At 32.5% G+C, this 26,464-nt stretch overlaps 1 protein-coding gene and 1 long non-coding RNA gene across 2 annotated transcripts; one reads left to right on the plus strand and one right to left on the minus strand.

The window, feature by feature from the left end:
• Positions 1-1,077: 1,077 nt before the first annotated feature.
• On the minus strand, positions 1,078-5,109 carry LOC143058371 (uncharacterized). Its single transcript, XR_012973033.1, has 2 exons — positions 5,041-5,109; positions 1,078-3,021 (listed from the first exon to the last, which is right to left on the minus strand). It is a non-coding gene; the product is annotated as an uncharacterized LOC143058371 (long non-coding RNA).
• Positions 5,110-8,642: 3,533 nt separating this feature from the next.
• On the plus strand, positions 8,643-15,177 carry LOC143059785 (uncharacterized). The gene is made up of 3 exons (XM_076233349.1): positions 8,643-8,741; positions 11,467-11,763; positions 14,022-15,177. Exons 1-3 carry the CDS (start codon positions 8,714-8,716, stop codon positions 14,615-14,617), a joined length of 921 nt encoding a protein of 306 aa, XP_076089464.1. The 5' UTR covers positions 8,643-8,713; the 3' UTR covers positions 14,618-15,177.
• Positions 15,178-26,464: the final 11,287 nt, after the last annotated feature.

Here is a 26,464-nt window from a genome sequence, read left to right on the forward strand (position 1 = left end):
TAGTTTGTTTTAAAGGGATTAAGATTATAACACAACGTATACTGCTATAGTCTTATTTTGACATTTTTACATATTATGACATATGTTTGTTTTGTTCAACATCGTTGTCAATATAATGGAGTTTTAAGCGACTATCGTACAAGTAAGAGGTTTTGCTATCTATCACTCATGGATTCTTAAACCATTTACATAAGAAAATGCCTTTACAAAGTCACGGACAGTTGTTAACCTTTCGTTTGGTGAGTTTAAGATCTTGATTTTGCCTTTTGATTACGGATTTTTCATTTTGAATTTTCCAAGGACTGCGTTATTTTTGTCATTTTACTGTTTACAACCACCAATCTGCGTCTAAAATACAAATTTAAACAATCTGCGCCAGGAGCACTCAAAAACAACATATTGCTTCGTGGACGCTCAAAAACAACAATCTGCTTCGTGGACGCTCAAAATAAACTATTTGCTTCAAAAACGCTTAAAACCAACAATAAAAATCAGAGGTGAATATAAATTATCCTTGCAAGTCTTCATTACCGAATGATACATTACAAGAATACAAAATGGAAAGTTCTCCAAAAGCAATATTGTACACAAAATCAATAAGTACTACGCCTGCTTGTCCATTTCTCAATTTGTTCGAACAGTTTAAATGTAGAAGAGATTGTTTGACGCTGTATATTGTTCTTTCAAACACCAAATGAACAAAATCATATGTCAAATACTTTGATATATATTTTTTCTATATTGCTGGAAGACGGTATTAACTTGAACATATTTACCACTCGAAGTTAAACAACCATCAATCAACCAATCAACATATGGCAAAGTAGATAACTAATAGTTGAATGTTTCTCCCTCATACTAACATTTCAGCAAAGTGTTATTAATTTAATTAAAAATATCAAGTTGTTTCAACTTCTTGTAAATATGACTAACAAGGGTAAAATCTGCGTCCTTTGACACTTAAACAAATAATCAACGCCCATGGGTATATTTCATTGTATTGAATAAGATGTAAGTATACCAAAGAAAGTATAAGATACATGTTGCTTAGTCTATATCTGAAAAGCTGACTGTATACACTTTACATAATTTCTATTTCCACTTCAATAAGCCCAATTCATGGAACAAATAATGTGTATAAAAGGCAGCTAATATTTCAGTCTTAATTCATTTCCACACAAATTCAATATCAATAAATTACTTAACAAACAACTTTCAATTACATAACATTCTTATGAACGGCTAGTTTCCATTCCTTCCTCAATGCAATTAGTCCCGTTTTTATAACACACAAATTGATATGCATCGTTTTCAATTTATTTCTCACAAAATATTGTAAACGAAAGCAGATTTCGAAGAATTTGCAACAAGAAGTTTCTGGTTCTCTTTATCAAGGAAAATAGCAGATGGGGAACGAAGGCCATCATCTTTGGTCAAGAGTTGTTTGTGATGCTTTCCATCGTTCGATATTATGACTACATTTGACGATTTTTCTCCAACAACAAACACGTGACCATTATTATCAACAGAGATGCCTTCCGGTTCATCCAAAACAAGTTTGTTTTCAAAAATTCAAACACGTGATCCGTTTTTATCACAACAAACTACACTGCTATATTCGTAGTTCGTGTAATATATCTTGTCTGAGAAAACAGAAACGTATGAACAGATCGGTAGATTACAACTGATCACGCGAGCTGTAGTACCGTCCAAAATATTTATTTTGTATATACCGCGTCCTTCTACACAGACATACAGCGAGTCGTGATCTCTTGTGATTCCATATGGACGAGCAGGAAGTTCTATGAACTTTATTTTGCGTTTGTTCTTCATATCTATGATATCAATACCGTCCTTCACTCGTGAGTCCCCGGATGTAATAGCAACAGTCTTTTCGTCAACCAGTGTTAAGTCAAACCCAATACTAGAAAATAGTTTAATTTTATATTTGAGTTTATTTTCTGATGCAAATACGGTGAGCGATTTTCCTTCGCAATGATCAGTGAACAGAAGGTCCCCCTCTTTTGACATACAACACCCTCTAACTATTTTTCCGTCTGTTGTAATCTTCATCTGTAGATTCAAATTCACATCGTCAACAGTCTTCTTCGTTGATACTACTTGTAACTGTGCTTGTTTGTTTTTCGATCTAATGAACTCGAGGCTGCTTGTTTCAGTTATCATTTCAATTGATCCAAAGTTCTTTAAACTGTTTGAAATATGTTCCAAAACTGAGTCAACCTTCCACACTAGGTCAAGTTGAACCAAACTGTTTGCTTCTTTCAATGACTGCAGATATTGTTCATTTTCATAAACTTTGACCTCAATTTCGTTCATAACGAGAAATGTTTGAAGATCAGATGCGTATTTTTTCATCTTTTGGAAATTTGCCTGACATTTACTGATAATTATTTCTTTCTCTTTGACCGGTGATAAAACTTTCTGAATACTCTTGCAATTTTGACCTGCCTTTTCGTCAAGATCTTTTATAATTTGTTTCTCAAGATTGTCTAAGCGTTTGTTAATTTCTGCTCTTTTCTGGCGAATTTCTTTAACAAGTCGCGTTTTCGTTTCTTCAATTTTTGTCACATTAGAATGTCTGTCCTTTTTGATTTGATCGATATTTTGTAATAAGTCGCCAAGTCTTGATTCTAAGTCTAGAAATTGCTCAGAGGTCTTGACGTTATTGATGACTTTCTCAAGAGTAGTGACGTGACATGTACGATGGTCAGTGATGCATTTGAAACAAATAGCTAACGCATGGTCAACGCAATACTGTTGGTATTGTTCATCGTGATAGGTACATGATTGCTGTATGTCAGTTATAAATGACAGAATCGACTTGTAATCCGAAATTGGTATAGGTTCATGACTTCGCGTGACTTTTAGTAACTTATGATGTTCTCTGCACTCATTACAAAGAGCTTCTTCACATTGCGGGCACCAGTGGTTAGATGTTTGTGTTATTTGTCGATGTGAACATATGCCACAAATACTGGTGTTAGTTGCCATTTTGGTTTTCTGAAAGAAGACAAAACACATTAACAATTTCATGCATATCATGGACTGCAGCAAATTGATAAATACATACGGGAGGTTGTCTTGAATGGGATTACCTAGAAGAACAGTGGATATTTTTTAATGCAAATGTAAAATAAGACATGTTGCAATCATTAGTTCGTTATTGTCACTACAAGATGCTTCGAAATTCATGGTTGAAACTTTATACATCGCTCACATTTAAACAGACGCCCTACGTTAGGAAATGTTTAATTCAAAAACGCGTTAAACAGTGTGCTAGCGACATATTTACTTATAAGACGTAATATGTTTTCAGTGTCAATAAGAACGTATTAGCTAGCTATAGGAAATGGATATTCGGATTTTTCTTCGATATTGCATAAAAGATGTTCTATATTGTAGCGGTTGATTTGTATTTTTAGGGAAGCGAGAGTACCCAGAGAAAACCACTGATCTCCGATCCGGCGGGAAAAATTGGATATCCTAGTTCTTGAAGTGAACCATATATATCATGCAAACCAAAAGACTTACACAGCATTCAGTATATGATATAATTTCATAAATAAATGAATACTTCAGCATGTCAGCCTTAAAAACAGTTGTTCTTACTCGCTTTTAAACTTTACATAATATACATCAACTTTGTTTGGCAAATCCTGAATTTAAAAGGAATAATAAACCTCACTTATGTGCGCCCGCCTGGTGAATAATTCGGCGTTTTCTATAATTTAGCTGGAAATAATCTATGTTACGGGTAAATAATTATTTTTGATATATTCAATTAGCTAGTTTAAATAACCAAACTGCTTGAAAATGGTATCTTGCAAAACAACTTGCAAAAACTCTTTACTTATTAAATGGTGCATTACCTACGTTTTTAAGTATACATGACTCATATTTTTTCATAATACATATAAATATATATTATTAACTGCATAACAATGATAGAGGAGTCCTGAATCTTAAATTCCTCCCCGAGGGGCTGGAACCTGTACTTTTTTACTTCTCACTCATACGACAACATCGCCTCGCATTACGAAGACTCCTTATACAAGTTATATATATTGACGAACTTTAGAAACGCAACACTCGATTAAGTTGGTTTTTTTTAATTTTTCGTTTTTAGATACACATTACGCAAAAAATATTAAATTCAATATAAATATGATAAATGGGTAATTTCTTCGTCGTCTAAGGTAAGTTTCAAATTCAACAGTTGAATCGATTACGACATGCTGAACGTTTAAATTATGTAGTATGCAATAACATTGTGGTTGTCTCATCGTTACTGGTCTTATCAATCAGGGACTTAAAAGTAATTTTGAAGTGCGAAATTGTTCTCAAAGAACTTGCACTTTTTCTACTGTCTGTAAATTTCTAACGATGTAATTTCCATTTTCATTTCTCAGTGGTGACAAAAAGGAAAATTAAAATTAATTACTGATTTAAACATGGCAATAAACTCTAGGAAATGTTAAACGAAGTAAAAAATTTCAAAAAAAATCATTTGTGCGCTTCTTATTCCGTTCCAAGAAGATCGTGCGATGTCAAAATTCTGTTATGTTTGATTGTCTGAGGAAATTCAGGTATTGATTTTTCTATGCAAAAAGGAGTGCGGGAAGCATGATAGGCAATGCAATGAATATAAGTCATGCTTTGATGTCACAAAAACTTGTGTTGTGTTTTTAAAGTTCGTCAGCATACTATCACAAAAGTATTTCTGACCGACTTTCACAAAGATGTCTTTTGAAATGATTATCAATTTGGCCTAGTTTTAAACAAATATATAAGGCGTACCGGTATATAATAATGTTGTAAGTTTAATGGTTATTTGATTTTTTGTTCGTGCCATTTTTTAAGGCATGTTATAACCCTATTCTCATTTAGTTATTTTGGTGATAAATTTAAGACACATTCTTTGGAAGAAAACAAATAATGTATGAAAAACCTGTCTTAAATTTCTCCATTAAGCCTATGTATAAAGTATTTGAACTATATTAAAGATTGTGTATGCCTTACCTAAATAAAATGCTCAAAGAATCAGGGGTAATCATCCATTCTTCTTTCACAAGGAAGAAAAAAGATCACATGATACACATAAATGTATACTGACGAACCTTTAAAACACGATACTAAATAATTCGTTTAAACACAATCAATAATAGTAAAGGTGTGCAAAACTTGTAAAATAAACTCATTTCATAATTGTTAGAATAAAGTTTGCAGATCAAAACATGAATTGATTTCGTGATGATTAATATTTCAATCATGTTATACATGTTGTAAATACAGATTCACTTTTTCAATATTTTATTATAGTCTCACGACATACAACAACACATATTTACACAGTTATTTATTTCAACAGGTACATCAAACATACATGCATAACAAGAAATTTAAAATAAAAATTGTATGTGCCAATCTTAAACGATTTATGAGAGACTTCACAAACAATATCGAAAAACAATTTGATAATGTACATATCATTTATAGTATAATATTTGATTAAGAATATCACTTAAAAAAATTCTGATCAAATTGTTTTGCAGATTATGACGTCTCTTTCAAAAACTTCATCCTTATTTAATGACAAAATTAATTTTTCATTGTATCATAAAACGGTTAATTCCATATTAAAATTTGAAGCTTCATAGAACAATATGTGCCTAATACCTTCGTATAGTGTACATTTTAATAAAACATGTAGCTCATCTTAAATACTATTATAAATAAAACATATTCTTTCATGTATGTCTATTCTTTCATATCGGATGATATATGCCTGTTTCTATTATAAAATGTATAAGGGGAGCAATACCGTACCCAAATTTAGCAAAGCACACCTATATTTAGTTGGCAATTTACATTTTAAGTAAGGTTCAGTACAATTATCATATTAAGATAACTTAAGGTAGTTTTGGGGTATACCTCCATCTTGAAATGTACAATCACAGTAAATAATTGGTCTAGTTCTTTGCCAAAATCTGCAAATTTAGATACAGATTTGCAATTGATTGGTTACACTGTTTATTTATATAAAGAAAACTTAGTTATTGCATTATTGAAAATGTTTTAACACAAACTAAATATTTGTACTTATAGTAACCATTTTTCAAATAAGTCATTTAAGAGGAGATAACTCTTTTAGTACAAAATTTATACTTGAAATGTAGGGAAATTTTCATTTTTTACTTGTACATGAAGCAAGAAAACAATTTCAGTGACACTATTTTTCATTTTCAAAATTTTGTCTGATAGATTTCTTTGCATGCACAATTATCTGTTTTTTTTTTCATGAACAATCAAAGCAAATTTGGGAAATTTTGAACGACTCGAACCTTGAAAATAAGCACGGTGACCCCTACTTTTTATCATTTTTTTTTTCTAGAATAGTTAAATCTTCATTTTGGCAAAGTATAAGAAAATTCTGTCATTTTTTTCTCTACTCCTTAACTACCTTAATATAAGACCATTTCAGGAATAGATTACTTTAACTGTAATTGGCAAAACTATTAGGAATTTTGGTCCTCAGTGATCTTCAACTTCGTACTTTATTTTCCTTTTAAACTTTTTTGGATTCGAACGTCACTGGTAGTCTTTTGTAGATGAAACGCGCGTCTGGCGTAATTACAAAATTTAATCCCGTTACATATGATGAGTTTATTTCCGTAACACTTTGACTCCGATTCTGAATTTTTTCTCTGGCATTTTTAATTGATCATTCGAAAAATTTAACTCATATTTGAATATCTTGTCCACTGTCTAAATAAACTTGTTCATAGTTTGACCGATGGTTGTTTTTTTAACCAATATCTCATCATATGGTATCAATCGGGGTATATTTACCGACTCCCGTTAAAAGGATTTTGCTTAGACAGCATTGACATTTGAGATATCGCGATATCAAAGTAACGACAAAGTTCTGTAATAATTGAAAATGTGCAAATAATAAGTAGTCTGGTCTGTAGTGTGAGTTCGTATAGCGAATGATTCATGCATATCAGGACACGCTGACGCTGTTGATGCGTCCAAATAGGCTCCTTTTGGAGATACTGTCATTCCTTCATTGTTTGTGTGTTAACTTGATTTGAGTTTCTTACATAAACATATATAATATTTGATAATAATTAAATTTTGGATGTAACGCGTCTTCTGATTGGCTGACGTTATTTTGTTATCAGCCTATAGACATAATTTAGTCTTGTGACCGTGACATCATCAACGTTTTTTAATGGTTTTCTACGGTTTAAAATGGAATTTAGAATTAAATTATAAGAAATGACTGTAATATTTTTTCTGTCTATTCGAAATAACATAAAAAAAATGTGGTGCACACTGATAAATAACCCGCTACGCGCATTATTCAGTGTACACCACATTTTTTTTTATGTTATATCTTCAATGACAGAAAAAATATTACAGTCATTCCTTTAATATGATAAGAATCAGGCAATAATATAATAATAAACTTACACGCATGGATCTACATGTATAATATAAATTACTGAATAAAAATGTTATGCTTAAAAAAAGATCCTTGTGTATATAGTTAAACAAATTGTTCACGTGCAATTTATGTAAAAGCACCAAAGGGACAGTCAAAATTCATAAATAAAAGGACAACCGACAAATACATGGTAAGAACTAATAAAGACGAATAAAAGTATTCAAAAAACAACACAGTACATAAAGAATGAGGAACATTGACCCCAGAAAATACCGTGGAAATCTCGAAGGTTATGCAGGTTATATGAGGTTTCCAGGAAAGGATAAGGTTCACTTTTGGTAAAATATGCCCTGAATTCCATTAAATATGAAAAAGGTCGTAATCTTTATCTTAAATTGATCTATTTCAAAAACCTTACTTCTATACAAAACAATTTTTTTCATAACGATACTTTTAAGGCTCATAATTCGGCATATTTTGTTATCTTAAAGTTCGTTTCTATGTGTGATGCATTGTCGTTTTTTCGTTTTTTGTTGCACTTCAGTTTTTCTGTTGTTTCGTTGTCTTCCCCTTATGGTTGATGTGTTTCCATCGGTTTAGTTTTTAATCAGGATTTGTTTTTTCTCAATCGATTTATGACTTTCGAACAGCGGTTGCCTTTGTTTGTAGATATTTGTGTGCATTCTCAGACCTAAATGCTTTATGGAAACCTTTGCCGCAACCTACGATCCAAAATGATATGTAACAGAAATGTGCCAAGGTTAATATTGAATCCATACAAATAAATATGTCCTGGATAAGGGATGTCGACCATAGTAATTTATTATCAATCTTGTATAAATTATAAAAATATTGCACCAAAATTGATCATTGTATAATAAAGGGGTCATATCTTTGGAATTGGTAATGCGGGGTGACATACGAATTTATTTAATATTAATTGTAATATCACCGATACTTCTTATAAAAATTTTATACATTTTGGTCTGATTTTTAACAAAAAATATAAAAACTTTATTGGAAATTTTATTGATTCGTGAATCTACACCTTTGGGTGAGTTTTATGGAAAATAATATATTTTTCTAAAGATTTTGTCTAACTTTATATATCAAAGTCGAAACTATGATAAATACATTGATCATCATAGATTGAATGTCCTTAATAAACTCGGTGAATATTTATAAAATTTATAGTCTAGATAACAAGGTGAAGATATAGGATTAATTCTAGAAGTTAACACCATGAACATGGACCCTTCAAAAACTTTAAGTAAGTAAACAATTAGTTTCAATTAAATTCTATATAAAAATAAGAAGATGTGAAACGATTATCATTGAGGCAATAAAGAGACCAAAACGACGTAGAATTAAACAATTATACGTCACCGTACGACATTCACTAATGAGTTACGACGTTATAGTCAGCTATAAAAGGCCCTGAAATGACGGATGTAAAACAATTCAAACAAAAATTTAACGGCCTAATTTATACATGCACAACATAATGAACGTAAAACAAAAATGTCAAGTTGTCTTTTGTGCAAAGTTGTCTTATTGGTAATCATACCACATCTTCTTATTTATATAACTATAACTTACGAAACCAAACACTATCAAACACCTGATATATTCCGTTTTGCATTTCAAAATGGTGGTTTAAACATGTTTATATAGCTAGATAACAGAATAATGGTTTCAAAGTTTTGATATTTACACATATAGGGACTAAGTCTGTAATTCTGTTGTGTCCCATTCAATTCCTTGGTTGAAATAGTCTAGCGTTTAATTTTGTCAATTTGTTACTTTCTTAACAGTTAATTTATATTAAGACCATAAACATTACAATTCATGTCAACACAGAAGTGCTGAATACTAGGTTGGTGATGCCCTCCGGCAGAGCAGTTGATAGTATATATGACAAAACAATGTAATGTTATTTGGTTATAATTACATTAGATGTATGTTTCATTACAATACGTTATTCTGATTGGCTAACTGCACATCATGTGTTATTCCTTAAGCAGTTGTGTCACTCAATAAAACTTCTCATTCATGATGACACGAGGTCCCACAATAAAGTGCACAGGTAAATGAAATAAAACTTGATAAAAGGCGTGTTTTCATGATCCTATAGGTAAAAATGTAATTATAAGTATTGAATGCTTTTTTTTGTAACTTTATAGGGTTGTAAAAGCGTTGACCGTACGCACATTTTAAGTATGAAGCGCGCGCTTCATACAAAATGTACTTCGGTCAACGCTTTTACACCCCAATAAATTTACAAAAAAGAGCATTCAATTCTTAAATTAAGCATAAAGTCTACATTAGTTAAACGCGGACAACGAAGAAGACATCAACATAAACAGTGACGTAGACGAAAATTACCACCGCCCCCTAAAAAAGCATGAGATCACACATTTATAAACGTACTACGTAAATTTAGCAAAATAAGACGTTCAGCCTTTTTGCACTTATATTGACTGATACAAGTATTGTAAAATATAAAGAATCTCATATGACTTTTCAATATCACTGTATCAACCCGCGACGTCAATATAATCCCGCGAGCTCTGCTCGAGAAATTGTATTGGCTGCGGGTTGATATAGGGGTGATATTGAAAAAGCCATATCATTTACACTTTATTATATACATGGACATCAAGTAAAACTAACTTAGATGTATTTTTATCACGTGACATGACGTTAAACATATATAAAGGGTTTTGTAAAGCCCTTATAACTGTGACAGATATAGATTACGTGACGTCATAAAGATTTATATAAGACGTTTAACAAAGCTTTTACAACCGTGACTGATATTGGTAGCATCATGGTTGACTGATATTGCACGATTAAGCATATAATTGTAATTGGCAAAACTTTTAGGAATTGTTGGTCCTCAATAGTCTTCAACTTCGAACTTTATTTGGCCTTTTAAGCATGTTTTGATACGAGCGTCACTGGTGAGTCTTTTGTAGACGAAACGCGCGCCTGGCGTAAATATAAAATTTTAATCCTGGCATCTATAATGAGTTTATTTACTTATATTTACAACGCAGTATTAAGCAGTCACTTTTATCATAAGCACAAGGAATTTATTTGAAAACCAAGAGTTCCAAATACTAGTAATGAAGTTAAATTCATCCCTTCATAACTTTTACTGACGCAATCACGAGTTGGTTGATCGTTATGAAATATCCGTTTCACAGACTATAGCAGATAGTTTCTCAATGTCGTTACTCAGAACAATTCCGTCCCCTTTTCACAAGTTTGAACTACCGGATAAGACTTGTTACCGAGATTATGCCGAAATGAGCAACATGACCGATGTCACATTTGAAGCAGGTTCTGATTACCTTTCCGGATTACCTAAGACCACCCCAGTTTTTGGTGAGGTTAGTGTTGCTTACTCTTTAGTTTTTTATGTTGTTTGTTTGTTTGTCTTTGTTTTTTTTTTATCCTGGCGTTGTCAGTTTATTTGCGATTTATGAATTTGAATGTCCCTCTGGTATCTTTCATCCCTCTTTTATCTATAAACTGTTAGTTGCAATAGTGTTTATCACTTTTGGCGTCATGATCAACCTATGATATGTATATTATCATTGTCTATCAATTAGAAGGGTTACATGCATGTATTTTAACCCAAAAAATACTTTTCCTGGTTTAAGAGGAAAAATAGTTTCTGTAGACTTCCGTATACTGACATACAATATGTGTCTACAATATTTGCACAGTGTATGAAAATCTGCACAAACTTTATAACTGCTCAAAGTGCATGCAGTATTACTACGATGCCTGAGGAGCATTGGTAAAATCCAATTAAGGAAAGATGTTCAAGAGATGTATTTAGGTTTCAGTGTGAGCCATATTGTGTATATACAGGGAAGGTCGGAAATGTGTGTCACATATTTAGACGCATAAACCGGTGTATATATATTTACAACTTCATTATATGTATTCAATATAAATAAAATAATCAACCGTATTTATTTTAGCCTTTCTGCTTTTTATTGGTGCTGCATGTACGATTCTTGTAGATGCTCAAACAAAACATAAAGTAAAGGTGTTACTTACTACAGGGGACCAATCAAAACTACTGTCTCAAGAACCGGACTTACATCCAAGTCCTACTAATGGCAACGGACCGGAAATAGTAGTAGACAAAAGTAAACAATATCAAAGAATGGAGGGTTTTGGTGCAGCGATCTCAAACTCTGCCGCTTACGTCATTTATCACAGTCCAAAGAGACACGAGATTATGCGAGATCTTTTTAGTCCAGCAGACGGAATAGGTACATTTTTATTGATATAAATGAATAAAAACAAAATTCACCAAACATAACTAGAACTAGAGTATTTATATAAATGAATTCATGATATCATAGGAGTTAATTTGATATATGATATTTTGATGAAATAGCAGGAACATATATATGTTTTTACATATATACTGTTCCCAGGAAATAGCAACTAAACAAAAGTTAGAGGAACCCTTAAATAATCTTGTGTGATCTAGAAGACAACGTGCATTCAATTCGTCAACTATAGTTTGGTGTCTATACAATATATTAAACTATAAACTATCCAGAGTCTTTACAGGTAACTAATCAGAAACTAATCAAAGATCTGCCTTCAACAACAAATATCCTCAAAATACCAAAATCATAGAAAATGACATAGGACAACCATGAACCAGATTCCTAACTTGAAAAGACCAATCATTATATGTTAGGTTAAACTTTCTTTCATCACATCTCCTCATCTTTGATTTATTTCAGTGAATTAAAACATGTGTTGCTCAAATCCTACCCTATCTACCTGGCTTTTCTCTGAAAATTGAAGAGTACTGTCAATTTTGAAGGTGGTACCAAACACCTTCACTCAAATTAATTTGGCTCGTTTAATTTCATAAACTTTTGACAAAGTATTTACTTTGACCCTTTAACAAAAATATAAAAATGTCTAAAAATTTGAACCAACCATTTTATCAGAAAAAATACATGGTTACATAGTAGTTTGACAAACGCTAATTTTGATAATTGAAAAGCTTAATATTCCCTTAACAACACAACGTAATTAAAACGTTTAGCTGCTTTTACAGAGTTATCTCCCTGTAGTGTTAGGTACCACCTTAAAAGGCTAGCTAAAAACTGCATATATTTGATTAAACCAAATTTAGAACTCCTCGGGTAGGACTTGTCATACTAAGCCCAATTTCTTTGGAAGGTAATCTGCACAAAATAAAACTGCTTATTGGATTCTTAATATCTAAAATGGAAATTATAGGTCATTCGCAAAATATTTACTGAACACCTTTCAGAAAATGAATTGGGGAGATGTTTTTCTATGTTAAGTTGATGTAGGTAGGATCAACAGATTGGAAACAAGTAATTTCGTACCTTAACCATTTCGTATCTCTTCTTTTTCGTACCCACATTTACCATTTCGTACCCACGATAATATCCATTTCGTACCCTATGGACTAAATGCATTTACCATTTCGTACCTCATGGACTAATACATGTTAACTTTTTCGTATCATATTTATGTAAAGTTTTTCATGATTTTAATGGTTTTTTTTAGATATAACAGAAATGCAATTATGCATCATGAGGTACGAAATGGCATAAATATAAATTTTCCATGAGAAACGAAATGGTCAAAGTACGAAATGGGGTAGTGCGAAATGACTATAACTCAACAGATTCATTATATCCTGCTCAAACTTGTTAAGTGAAATTTAAATGTTATTTGCAACTTTTTTGTCCCGAAACTACCTAAAAAATTAACAGTGACTCCTTGATGAAGAAATGTACAAAATTCCCATACCGATCTTACAATAACCGAACTTCTGTTGTGAACAAAAGCAGTTCAATAGCATTGACCTTTATTTAACCTTCATAGTTGATGGTTCTGGATGGAATTTGCAGAATACCGATCAAAATTGGTGTTTGTCAAACTGCTATATAACCAGTGTAATTTTTCTGATAAAATGGTTGGTTCAAAATTTTTAAAATTTTTATATTTTTTGTTAAATGGGCAAAGTAAATACTTTGTCAAAATTTTATCCAAATTGAATGAGCCAAATTAATTTTAGTGAAAGTGTTGGGTACCACCTTAATCATCTGCATGACTTCTGTGTACTTTAATTTTTTCCTATAAAATAGAAATTTTTGATTGATACAGTTTATTCAACAAGACGCAAGTGTCTATATACAATATACTATGCTTATAACAAATAGTAAATGTAAGTTGTAATTGAAATAAGAATAAACTTACAAAGACCTGTCATGATTCTTCTGAACGTCAAACAAAATGAATTTGATTATGTCATAACTTTTATGCCAGCATTTCACACATGTTCGTGCTGCTTAGACTGCCGTTTTTTAGAAGTGTTTTGGGAAATTGTTTATTATCTCGTTGGCTTAAGAGTTTGTTGGGGTTTTTTTTTGTGTTTTTTGTTTCTTCCTGGACTTCTCCTTGATGTCTTCTGTCTCTTTCAAATGCTGGTGGATAACTAACAACAATATCAATTTTGTTTTTATTTCAGGAGTATCTTTCGTCCGAATAACAATGGGTGGATCTGACCTACAGGCTGTACCGCCGTACACCTATGATGATATGCCTAACGGCCAAACAGATTTTAATATGGACCATTTCAGTGTTGACAAAGATCGTGAGTTCTTTATACCTATCATCAAGGAGGCATTGAGTCTTAATCCAAAACTGAAAATACTTGGATCTCCTTGGAGTCCCCCAGCTTGGATGAAGTCAAGTAATTCACTTTACGGAGGTGATTTTCATGTGGATTATGACGGAAAATACCAACAGGCGTTATCCTTGTATTTCGTAAAATTCATTCAAGCGTATAAAGCAGAGGGTATAGATATTCACGCCATTACAATCCAAAACGAACCAGGTTACCAGACGACAGGTTACCCAACCATGACAATGTCTTGGCAAATACAAAGAGATTTAGTTAAATGGCATATGGGACCGTTATTTCTCAGTAATAATATTTATACTAGAATTCTAATATTTGACCATAATTGGGACATTCATGCATATCCGGAAAACATTTTAAAGGACCATGATGCTGCCCAATACATTAGCGGTGTGGCTTTGCTATGGAGGAGACAAATCTGAGCCAGCTACATTTCACACCAAATTTCCAAACGTTGATAATTACTTTACGGAATGCTCCGGTTTTTCGAGCGCACCTCATTTTCGTGATAATTTAGTATGGAATTTGGACGTTTTATTTATCCATCAACCGACAGTCTGGGTTAAATCAGTCGTTCTTTGGAATATAGCCCTTGACGACCAATGGGGACCCCAAGTTCAGGTTTCTGGATGTAAGAACTGTAGAGGAGTAATCACTGTACCACGTGGAAGTAATATTTACCGAAAAGAAGTAGAGTATTACGTCATCGGCCACCTATCCAAAGTAGCCCAGACCCAATCAATGAGAATAGACTCTACTGACAATGTTGACGGCTTACGTTCGGTTGCGTTCGAGAATCCTGACGGTACAATCGCAGTGGTCATACTAAATAAGCAAGATCAGACCAAATCGTTGAATGTAAATATTGATGGCAATATTTATCATTTCTCCTTGAATGGAAAGTCAGTTGTTTCAATGTTATATTCCCCTTAAATTTCAACATGATACTGCAATGGTTATTAAATAGATAAGTATTTCGAAATTTTTGTGCAGTGTTTTATGTAACAAAACTATAAACCCCTTCTTTGTGATCAAGAACGAGCGTTGATATTTTTTTTAGGAATTATCCTGTTATATCAATGATGTTAGCTCCAAATGCAAGCTACAGCTATATTTCATTCCATATCGAATATCCATGATTGCAACTTATACTACTATTTATACAAAATAAGAACTCAAATAATTCGGAATCTGTATTCCAGTTAGGGTTATGAGATAAATTTTCAAAATCGTTATTTTATGTATGGAAATGTGGTTATCTATGGACGTCTCTCGTTGTGGCAGTAAATCTTTTGGTAAAGTGAAGCGTCTGTTTTGATCTATTTGATACATATATAACGCACTCATATCCTCACATGAGCATCACGACATGTGCCACGTGTAAAATAAGGATCGATCTTCTTAGCCTTCCGAGATCACCATTAGTTTAGTTTAGTTTAAACATATTTATTTACAGTGAATTGGGAAAAAAGTTTTGCAACTTATATTTATCCCTTTCCACCTTTGCGGGTGCGAGTGCTAGGCACTCATGTTGATGTTGCTCTAGTTTTAGTGTGGCTCATTGTGCTTAAGATTTTTTTCAGTGAATGTTCTGTACAAATGTATGTACCGGTAACAGTCTTTTTTATCAAGTAAAGGTAGTTTAAATTTCAAAATTCCACCATCGGTTACTAGTAAGTTCCAGGGTTTATAACTTTAAATGACCGATGTGGTTTATGAATTTGATGTCTTATGGTTCGATAATAGTTGAGCAGGATTAGCATCTAAGATCTTTCCCGGTATTTGAAGGGGTTTGTGTTACTGGGTCTTTAGATTTCAATGTAGTGTCTTTGTATAGTGTTGTTCTTCTATTGGTCGTCTTATTCGTGTTTTGCCATGTTGTTGTCCATTTGTTTTCGACTTGTGGTTTTGAGTGTCCTTTTATGTCTTTTGCCTCGCTTTTGGGTGGTCAACAAAATAATTGTCACAATCAGGCTTCTGTTATTCAGTAGTTGTCGTTGGTTGCAGCCATTTTGAAAATGTTCTATTGTGAATTAAGTATAATTTTTATTCTTTGCTTTTGATCAAGAAAATTTTCACTATGGACATGCGTTATTCCCAGTGGGACATTGTACATGTGTTCTATGGACGCTTATTTTAGTCTTGTTCAATTTCATTTTTTTCTGTCTGTTTTCACATTATTTTAAGCGGACATAGTCATGTGTTGCCCTAGATTAAAATAATTTTAAATGCGCCTGCATACGGACTATTTATCTACCAATTGATACGATATTCCCGAACTTGTATTTCCGATCATGATTTCCTTGATGATGGTTGCTTCTCACAAGGAAGCTATTAAACTAAGAGTTCCAAATGGCGAGGTTGAAATCATGACTTCTTAAATTTTACGGACGCCATCACAAGTTTGTTGACTGTTTTCGAATATCCGTTTCGCAGATGCTATCGGATATGTTCCTTATGTCGTAACTACAATCCGTTCCCTTATCAAGAATGTGACCTACCGAAATAGACTATTTACAGGATTGTAATAATATGAGCAACACGACGGGTGCCAAATGTAGAGCGGATCTGCTTACCCTTTCGGAGCATCTGCGATCAACCCCACTTTCTGGTTGGTTCGTGTTGCTTATTCTTTAGTTTTCTATGTTGTGTCTTGTGTACTATTATTCAAGTTTGTTTGTCTTTTTTCTTTTTTAGCTATGGCGTTGTCAATATAAAAAAGAAGGTGTTGTATGAATGCCAATTAGACAACTTTACACACTTCTTAGTTATATTATTCTAAAGATCTGTATACTTTTTGGTGATGATTCACTAAAACAGGGGTGTGTTTTTTTTTCAAATGTCGCGCTGTATCTCAAATACGATTAATGATTATTATTTAAAACTTTACACACTTCTTAGTTATATTATCCTAAAGATCTGTATACTTTTTGGATTTGATTCAAAATTTTGTTTTAGAGATATTGAGTTTTTTTGTAAAAAAAAAGGGGGGTTCGCATGTCACGCCGTATCTCAAAAACAATTTATGGTTATTGCTTAAAACTTTACACACTTCGTAGGTACATGTATATTATAATAATCTAAAGATCTGTATAATTTTTTATGATGATTCAAAATTTTATTTCAGAGTTATTGAGTTTATGGTTAAAAAAGGGGGGTTTTCACATGTCGCACCGTATGTCAGAAACTTTTTATGATTATTGCATAATTTTCACACAAAAGACAACGGGCGTATCATGCGCTCATGGCGCAGCTGTTTATTTAATTTTGTGTTTTTTAAATATCATTTTAAGCTAATAAAAGTTTTGAAATATTGACTTGACAGAAATGAAAATAAAAAAGAGACGTAGCCTTTCTTTTCTTTGATATCAGTACAAGAAAAAAGTTGAATAGGATGAATGAGTTCTATGTTTAATCTGAATAATATAGGCAATTAAAAAAAGAGTTCAAATAAGTGAAGGTATATTCAATTAATGGTCAGCGTATGGCCTTAAACAATTAATGCAAAGATTGTTTACTCTGAAATCATCTTCATCAAACACTATCTCAAAAACTAGAGCACAGTTGATGATTTTCCATTGAACTATGTCGTTGTTACTTTTTCAAGACTTCAATAATGTGTTGTTAATTTTTTTTATGGTATTTAATTGATTTAGTTTTGAGACAGCAATCATTCAATGCAGAACATTATATGTTCATCTTGTGTAAAAAAAAAAGAAGATGTGGTATAATTGCCAATGAGACAACTGTCCACAAGAGACCAAAATGACACAGACATTAACAACTATAGGTCACCGTACGGCCTTCAACAATGAGCAAAGCTCATACCGCATAGTCAGCTATAAAAGGTCCCGATACGATAATGTAAAACAATTCAAACGAGAAAACTAACGGCCTTATTTATATAAAAAAAAATGAACGAAAAACAAATATGTAACACATAAACAAACGACAACCACTGAATTGCAGGCTCCTGACTTGGGACAGGCACATACATAAATATTGTGGCGGGGTTAAATATGTTAGCGGGATAGCGAGATCCCAACCTCCCCCTAACCTAGTATTGATAATTGATTCATATGCATCGTTACTGCATATGTGTTGTAAATTACAAAAGTCCAAAAAAAATATCAAAATATATTTAAACAGCATTTGTCAATTATAAAATTTTGAAAGTTTCAAAACGTTATGAACCTGTTCTGGTTATATTGACCGAGTACGAAGTCTGAGGTTCAATTTAATCTAACAGGTCGCCATATAACGTATTGACTGATTTAAAGTCCTTTACTTGTATATAACATATGTAAAACAAGTGAGTTTGAAATGATATTGACTCGATGTAAGTATGTTTAGTCAATATGGAGACATTATCATTTCTCAAATATTGACGTCGAATCAATATATCAATAAACAGCTGCGCCATGAGCACATGATACGCCCGTCGTCTTGTGTGTAAGTTTTATGCAATTATCATAAATCGTTTTTTAGATACGACGCGACATGTAAAAAAACTCCCCTTTTTTACAAAATACCCAATAACTCAAAAATAAAATTTGAATCATCACCAAAAAGTACACAGATCTTTATATAATTGTAACTAAGAAGTGTGTACAGTTTTAAGCAATAATCATAAATCGTTTTTGTGATACGGCGCGACATGTGAAAAAAACTCACACCCATGTTTTAGTTACAAAGTCCCGTATTTCAAAAAGTTTTAATCTTATTTTCACCAAAAAGTATACAGATCATTTGACCATTATAAGAAACATCTATATTAAGTTTCATGAAACTTGGATAAGTCGTTCTCAAGTTACGGTGCGACATGTTTACGCCAGACAGACAGATGGACAGACGACATTTGTACATGTGTATTACCATGATACTCCCGTCAAAATTTTGACGGGCGAATGAAAACGTGAAATACACAAAATATATTTTAGGAAACACGACCAATAAACCAATGAGAAACAAGAAAAATCAAACCATATGTATTCTTGGACATAATTCATTTTTAACTGTTAATAAACTCGAGAAGTGTTCGAGGGGGATTAGTTTAAGTTTTGTTTTTTTCGAAATATGACATCTGTTTTTGTTACAAGCTAGTAAACAATGATAGACTGGCATCAGATTGTATGAAATATTTAAACGCGGAATGTAAATTATAGCTTTAAAAGTCAACGATCCTATGAATAAGCCATTTTGTGCTTTTGACTAACACAAAATACGTGTAGATTAAATGAAATGTCATCTACATGTATCTATTTCGGATATTCATCTTAGGCATGCGCACTGACTATTTATATTTTGTGGAAAGTCATGTTTTATATAAATTGTTTATTGTTTTCTTGAACTTGAACACCCAAACTGCTTCAAAATGGTGTACTTAATAATGATTAGTGGTTCGACACTGAAACGGCTTTATTACTGAACAGCATGTGCACCTATACTTGCATATACTTTTAAAAAAACAACCGGAGGCAGATTAAGGTATTTTGAAAGGGAGACAGAACTCCATTAAACTGCAGAAATACTTGTGAGTTAGGGAGGTGAAACACGATTTTATCTTACATAAATTAACAATATATATATTCCAATCAAATTAAAGATGAGACATAAATGATACGCCCTCTTCGCCACCCTTGATTCCGCCACTTTAGACTCTATCCACAGCTCCCATCACGAGATTCAAACATTAAATGATATAGTATATGCATTTAATGGCACTATTATTCAAATGGATATATAGCCGTGACAGATAGTTGCAACACGTGCGTTTTAAATTAAATGTGTCTTTCTAATTGAATAATAGTTTTCAAGATTAAAGGCAGAAATGAAAATAAATAGCTAATTAAGGGATAATGATTACTTCAATCAGGAGTCGAACAAGGATTCTGGTAATGTTAGGGAGCTACCATTTGATTTTTAGGGGGGGGGGGCTAGGATGAAATTTGAAAAAAATAGGCAGGACAGGAGTTTTGAGTAAATAAAAAGGCAGGATGTGTAACTTGCAAAAAAAAAAGTCATGATGACAATTTAGGTAAAAAAAAGTCAGGATAAACTAAAAAAAAAAGGCAGGACCGATTAGAGTGAAAAATAAAAATGCAGGACAGAGATTACAGTTAAAAAAAAATGCAGGACAAAATTTTTCATCCTAGCCCCCCATAAAAATCAAATGGTAGCTCCCTTAACTCATTTGTAGAACTTGTTTGGTTGATCATTTTTGCCAAATATCGTTTCTAAATAGTAGGCAAGATTTGGAAAACATTGGAAAATTATAGTCATTTTATTGCAGTTACTTATACAAGGAAATCGTATGACAGTTTTGGTGTAATAACACAGACACTTGTCTAAAAAAAAAATTCCTATATAGGTATATAGGGAAAAAAATTGAGACAAGTGCCTGTGTGTAATAATCAGTAATATCATAATATTCAGAACATTTCTGTCCTTGACTGATTTTCTCTATATAAATAGCAGTTTTCAAGATAAAAGACAAAACTTACTATAATTATTAATATTCGTGTACATACCCAGCTGAATATTTTAAAAGTGTGGTTAAAATTATCCGCTCAGTTGCGGACAACGGATCATCATATACGTTATCTTAAAAATTTTGTACTCTTTGAATAATTTACAAGTGATGTTCAAATTGTTTCGTAGAAGATAACTTTTGTAAAGCTAAAAATTGGCGTAGCTTACGTTGAGGCAACCGATCATGTATTCAAAAAAAAAATCGGTTCAATCTTTCAAATGATGTCCACCTATTGCAGCAGAATCGCTACTAATATACCGACTTATTAGTCTTGTTGTCGGCTATTGATTCATACCCTTGCGAATTTAAGACTGATGGAAACATTTCCCTCCTCTACTTGGAAATCCCCTTTACGGTAGTTTTCTGTAATCTAAGTTTGTCGAAGTAAAATAAAATCGACAACAGATTCATTTAGTCCTATCCCATTGCAAGAAAAATCATTAGAAAAGATGATGACCCAACTCACGTGTCTTCCTAGATCAAACCATTAAATAGAGTAAATCACATAATTTTGAGTGAGAATAATTTTTAGTATATGAGGGTCTGTGTGAGGTTTATAGAAAACAAAAACAAACCCTGAAATTAATTTGAACTTAAAAGAATAGAGATTTAAATTGGTGCTAAATCATTTTTTCATTGTTCCTTGTAGAAGCCAGCCGTCCCCTTTTCTATATGAGGGTCTGTGTGAGGTTTATAGAAAACAAAAACAAACCCTGAAATTAATTTGAACTTAAAAGAAAAGAGATTTAAATTGGTGCTAAATCATTTTGTCATTGTACCTTGTAGAAGCCAGCCGTCCCCTTTTCTTCATTTGACTCCTTTACAAATGACAAAAACAAATAACAATGAAAAATACATTGGACCCAGTAAATCAGATTTGGTAAAGCCATACGAAAATTGTTGACATAAACCAGTTTATTATCGGACTATATAGACTAATATATGTCGTAAAAGTGATACACTTAAGGTAGCACAATACAAAGATTTTTTCACTCCCAATCAGACAACTTTAAACTGATTTAATTCATTTCATCCTTCTTTATATTTTATAAATGAGGTACCAAAAGAAAGAAGAAAGATTAATCTTTCAAATTGTGATAATTTCATTATGACATAATTATTACATAATCAATTGTTATGTAACTAGTTGCCATATTGTGATGTCCACACTGGAATGAATTTAGCGTCTTTGTTCTTCATTGCATCCCAAAATATTTTATAGATTCTTGTACAACACAGCTTGACCTCCAAAACTGTGTCTCAGATTTCCAAAAACATCAATAGTATAACGGGGCTTTCTTGTGTGTGTGTGTGTTTTAACTACAAGTCATTATTTCGGAAATATGAATCCGGGAACGATAACTCCATCTTGCCCGTTAATATAGGGAACTAGCTATTGTATATATGCCACCATAAAGTCACTGTTAGAATTGAACTAAGTCTCCTTAATGTTCACATGTTTAATCTTATAAAAGTACATGTATATATATAATATATTTGAAGGTTCACAATTATAACTTCCAATACAAAACGTTACTAAATTCCAGTTATATAAAACAACATGTTACTTCAAGCTACTACTCTAATATGTCTGACCAATACATAAAGTTTCTCACAAGATCGAGCTATAAACATGTTCTTAATTTATGTTTAATGGTCTTAGATTTTTTGGATAAACTTGTAAATGCTATTGCAGTTCAACTGTGCAACTAATGTATCGTATAAAGTGTCACATTAAACAAGATGAAAGATCATTAAATTGATTAAGAACTGACCATCAAATCTTAGATGTAATTGATTACGCCACAATACACGGCCGACACTCGGCTAACCGAGAGATTGGTCGGTTAATCTGTATTGAGTATGCGGCTATATCGGCGGTTGGTCTGTTAATCGGGTTGGCTAAAGTCTGTTAATCAGGTGTTATCGAGAAAATCATTGAAAGTTCAGCATGTTTCATTGTATAACTTTCTAAATATATTTTCATCATAAAAAGTATTCATGTCTAACAAAACAATTCAATGTACTGAATTCAGTGGTGTAATTATTGTTATATGTCAGTTTGGTATGTCAAGTCGTTTGGTAAAGTTAACATACTTTTATGAGAGTTATCTCTCCTTAACCAGTCTTTGGTGTATTGATATGCGGATTGCATTCCGTATTTGTATGATATGTTAGTTTATCTTGTTCTCTTGATTTATTGTAAGGATTGGATATGGATGTGTTTTGAAGAATAGAACATCATTAATTTGAACTGTTGTTTAATTATTTATGCCAAGTTAAGCATAAAATTATTATTTTTCTAGCTTCGATGTACGATCTATAAAATGAAAAGGCGGGTTACTCATCAATAAATTTATACACTGACATTTTACACACATAAAATGTACACAAAATGACATATTGGTTAAATTTACTTGCATTCAATATTTTGAACATCGAAAAAAGAAAGGCATTATGTTTGTTAACCATATTGATATCATTGTGTGAAAAATCTACACGAAAATCTGTATTTTTGGTGACATAAATCAATTTTTATTTAAAACCTGGTCTGTTAATGGTTAGGATGTATAAACCCGGTCTGTTAATTGGTCTGTTAAGAGTTATGAATGGCAATAAAAGTATAATCTTATTGCTTGGGGTGTTATCGGATCAAATGAGTATGCTCAAGACGAGCGGCTAATATATGCGAAAGCAACACATGAGCAATGAAACATAACATATACGGAAACAACACATGAAATTGAAAATTGATAAAAATGGTTTCAAAAAGTGTAATATTAAAGTAATATTAATTTCATCAAAGAATGATCGTATATATCATGTTGATTTTCTTTAATTGTCATGAATGACACAAATTTGTCATCTACATTAGTAACCAGTATATAAATCAGAGATAAACGTCGTAATGTAACTGAACATCAGTAAGTAAAATATATTGGGATGACAAACTATGAAAAATAAAGAAAGAATAATGAGTAAGATAAATAAAATGTAGGAAAAAATTACATAACAATTTAAAGAATACAGAAATAAACAATACCCCCAATCCGGACCCTCATGGTATACACGAGAATCTGGATGGAAACGCAGACATGATGTAGAATAATATATAAGGACAGTAGAGAGTGATACATTGCTAAAAACGAGAGAAACATAATACTTGTTTAAGAATACACACATGAAACACCGATGGCTGTTGAAACAGTAACGGATTGCGATGTACTTATATTGGTGACAAATTCTAGAAGTTTACATGCGGACAACTATGGTGGCAGGTTAATGCCATTTTGCGTTTTAGCGCTTTAGCGTTTTCGCCTTACATATTCTATATGGCGAAAACGCGAAACCGATTTCTCGTTTTCGACTTCGCGTTTTAGCATTTTCGACTTCGCGATTTCGCCTTTTCGCGATTTCGCGTTTTCGCCCTATAGAATATGAAAGGCGAAAACGCGAAATGGACTTCACCGGCCACCATAGACAACTGTAGTTCTCCTCTGCACATATGTAGAAAGGAACTAAACGGAATAAAATGAATTGAAACTTAAAATAACCAAATGTAGCTGCATTCGCTCCTTTCCGTTTACTTCGTTAGTGATTTGTAAACAACATAATTTATGATTAAGTAATAGAAGAAAAGAACCAATTAGATGATGCTGACGAATTAGGGTTTAACGGCCAGTGACAAATATCATGGTCATATGTGAACGAGAACACGTTATATGTACCCTGTGTTGTATAAAAAAGACACTTTCAGTCGGAATTGAGAACGTGCTACTTCAAACAGACACAATAATTAAGGCTGATTGAAAACGTCAATAAAAAATTCATGCATATTCCAGAGGCCAATCCATATCACGCTATATTGAAGTGACACACCCTTCAATAAAATGCAAAGAAAGTCAAAATAAAAATACTCTTTCTAGGATACTGTGGCACCGTATTGTCATATTTGTTTACTCAGCAACATCTCATTCTTAAATTTTTCAAGGGGAAAATATAAAGGTAGCAAAATTATTGTCGTGGCTAAATAACTCTTAACTGACACAGTTTCAATTGTCCAACCCATTAACAGACTTTATTCCTATAATGTTCACTAAAACGTATTATTCACGTTATTTTACAATTATGAAATATTTATTAATGTCAATTTATTTTTTAGAACCACAGTACTATTTTTTGTCCTTTAAATGATATCTAAATTTGTTTGTTTCGCCTTTTATTAAAAAAATTGCTATGCGTATAAGCATAAATACTACATACTTGCGCGACGCCTTTTAGTTTTACTGAAAACTGCGCAGACTAAGAAATGTTTTTACAAGTGCAAAATGTTCTATGATAGATATCATTTTGTCAGACACTTTTCTTTTTTTTTTTTTGATTTGGTTCTTATAACATGCCAAAAATCTGTATATTTAATAGAGTTTAACATTAAATCTTAACAGACGTATATAACCAACCCGATTAACAGACCAATCGCCCATATAGCCGCATACTCAATATAGATTAACCGACCAATCTCTCGGTTAGCCGAGTGTCGGCCGTGCAATAGAACAAATTTTATACCCAATAGAATTTAGTGATCTCTTATGAATTGATGTTGCAAACTTCATTGAAGATTTATGAGAGAATGAAATACAATAGGAAAAATCTGAGACACGGTTTTGGAGGTCAAACTGTTTTGTGCAAGAATCTATAAAATATTTTGGGATGCTCTGAATAACAAAGAAGCTAAATTCATTCAAGTGTGGACATCACAATATAGCAACTAATTACATAATAATTAATTATGTAATAGTTATGTCATAATGAAATTATCACAATTTGAAAGAATATTCATTCTTTTTTCTTTTGGTACATCATTTATAAAACTTAAAGAAGGATGAGTGGCATTACATCAGTTTAAAGATGTCTGATTGGGGATGAAAAATCTTTGTATTGTGCTACCTTAATAAAGAAATGCACCGTTTAATTACCAACAATAAAGACGGCAAATTATTAGAGATGAGGGTGCATAACCTGTTATGAAAGAGACATGATAGGGGCGGATCCAGGAGTTTGGAAAGGGGAGAAGGTTTTAAAGTTTGCCGAGCGGAGCGCGGCGAAAATTTTTAGGGACCACTTTTGGCTAAAAGTAAAACATAAAATAAGTGTAATATGCACTATTTAAACGGTTCCTGGCGTGGTGCATGTATGTTCTATAGATGCTGTAAAGTGTAAGGGTTGGACATGTCTGATGCTGTATTATCCCTATTAGTTGTCTATCATAAAATGATAGTATGGATTCAAAGCTATGTACTGATATATTTGATGTGGAAATTCTCGCCGCGGTTTGTTGCAAGTTAAGTTATCATAACCTCACAGATTTCTTTTTGTAAACAAGATATGCGCCGGGCTATTCGATGAAATTTACAATACGACCGACACGAGTTAATAAAGACAAACAAGAAGTTTTTATCCAAATGTGTGGTTGATATGTTTCACCCAACAAAACTAAGGGAAGTGAGGGGTTCCATATAAACCAAAGGCTACGAAAGAGTCTGAAATGACAACGAATTTATGAACGACGGTCGACAAATGAAGACATAAAGGTCACACCCAGCAGGCAGGTAACTGCACCATTAAAGGATTATATTGGCATGAACAGGAATGTTGTATCGGATGCTTATGATCTCAAAAGAATAAAGAGAAACAATGCTCCTATTCCTCCACCACAACGAATTTCCCTAGAAAACAA

Source organism: Mytilus galloprovincialis, chromosome 14 (genome assembly GCF_965363235.1).
Source record: "Mytilus galloprovincialis chromosome 14, xbMytGall1.hap1.1, whole genome shotgun sequence".
Taxonomy (NCBI): domain Eukaryota; kingdom Metazoa; phylum Mollusca; class Bivalvia; order Mytilida; family Mytilidae; genus Mytilus; species Mytilus galloprovincialis.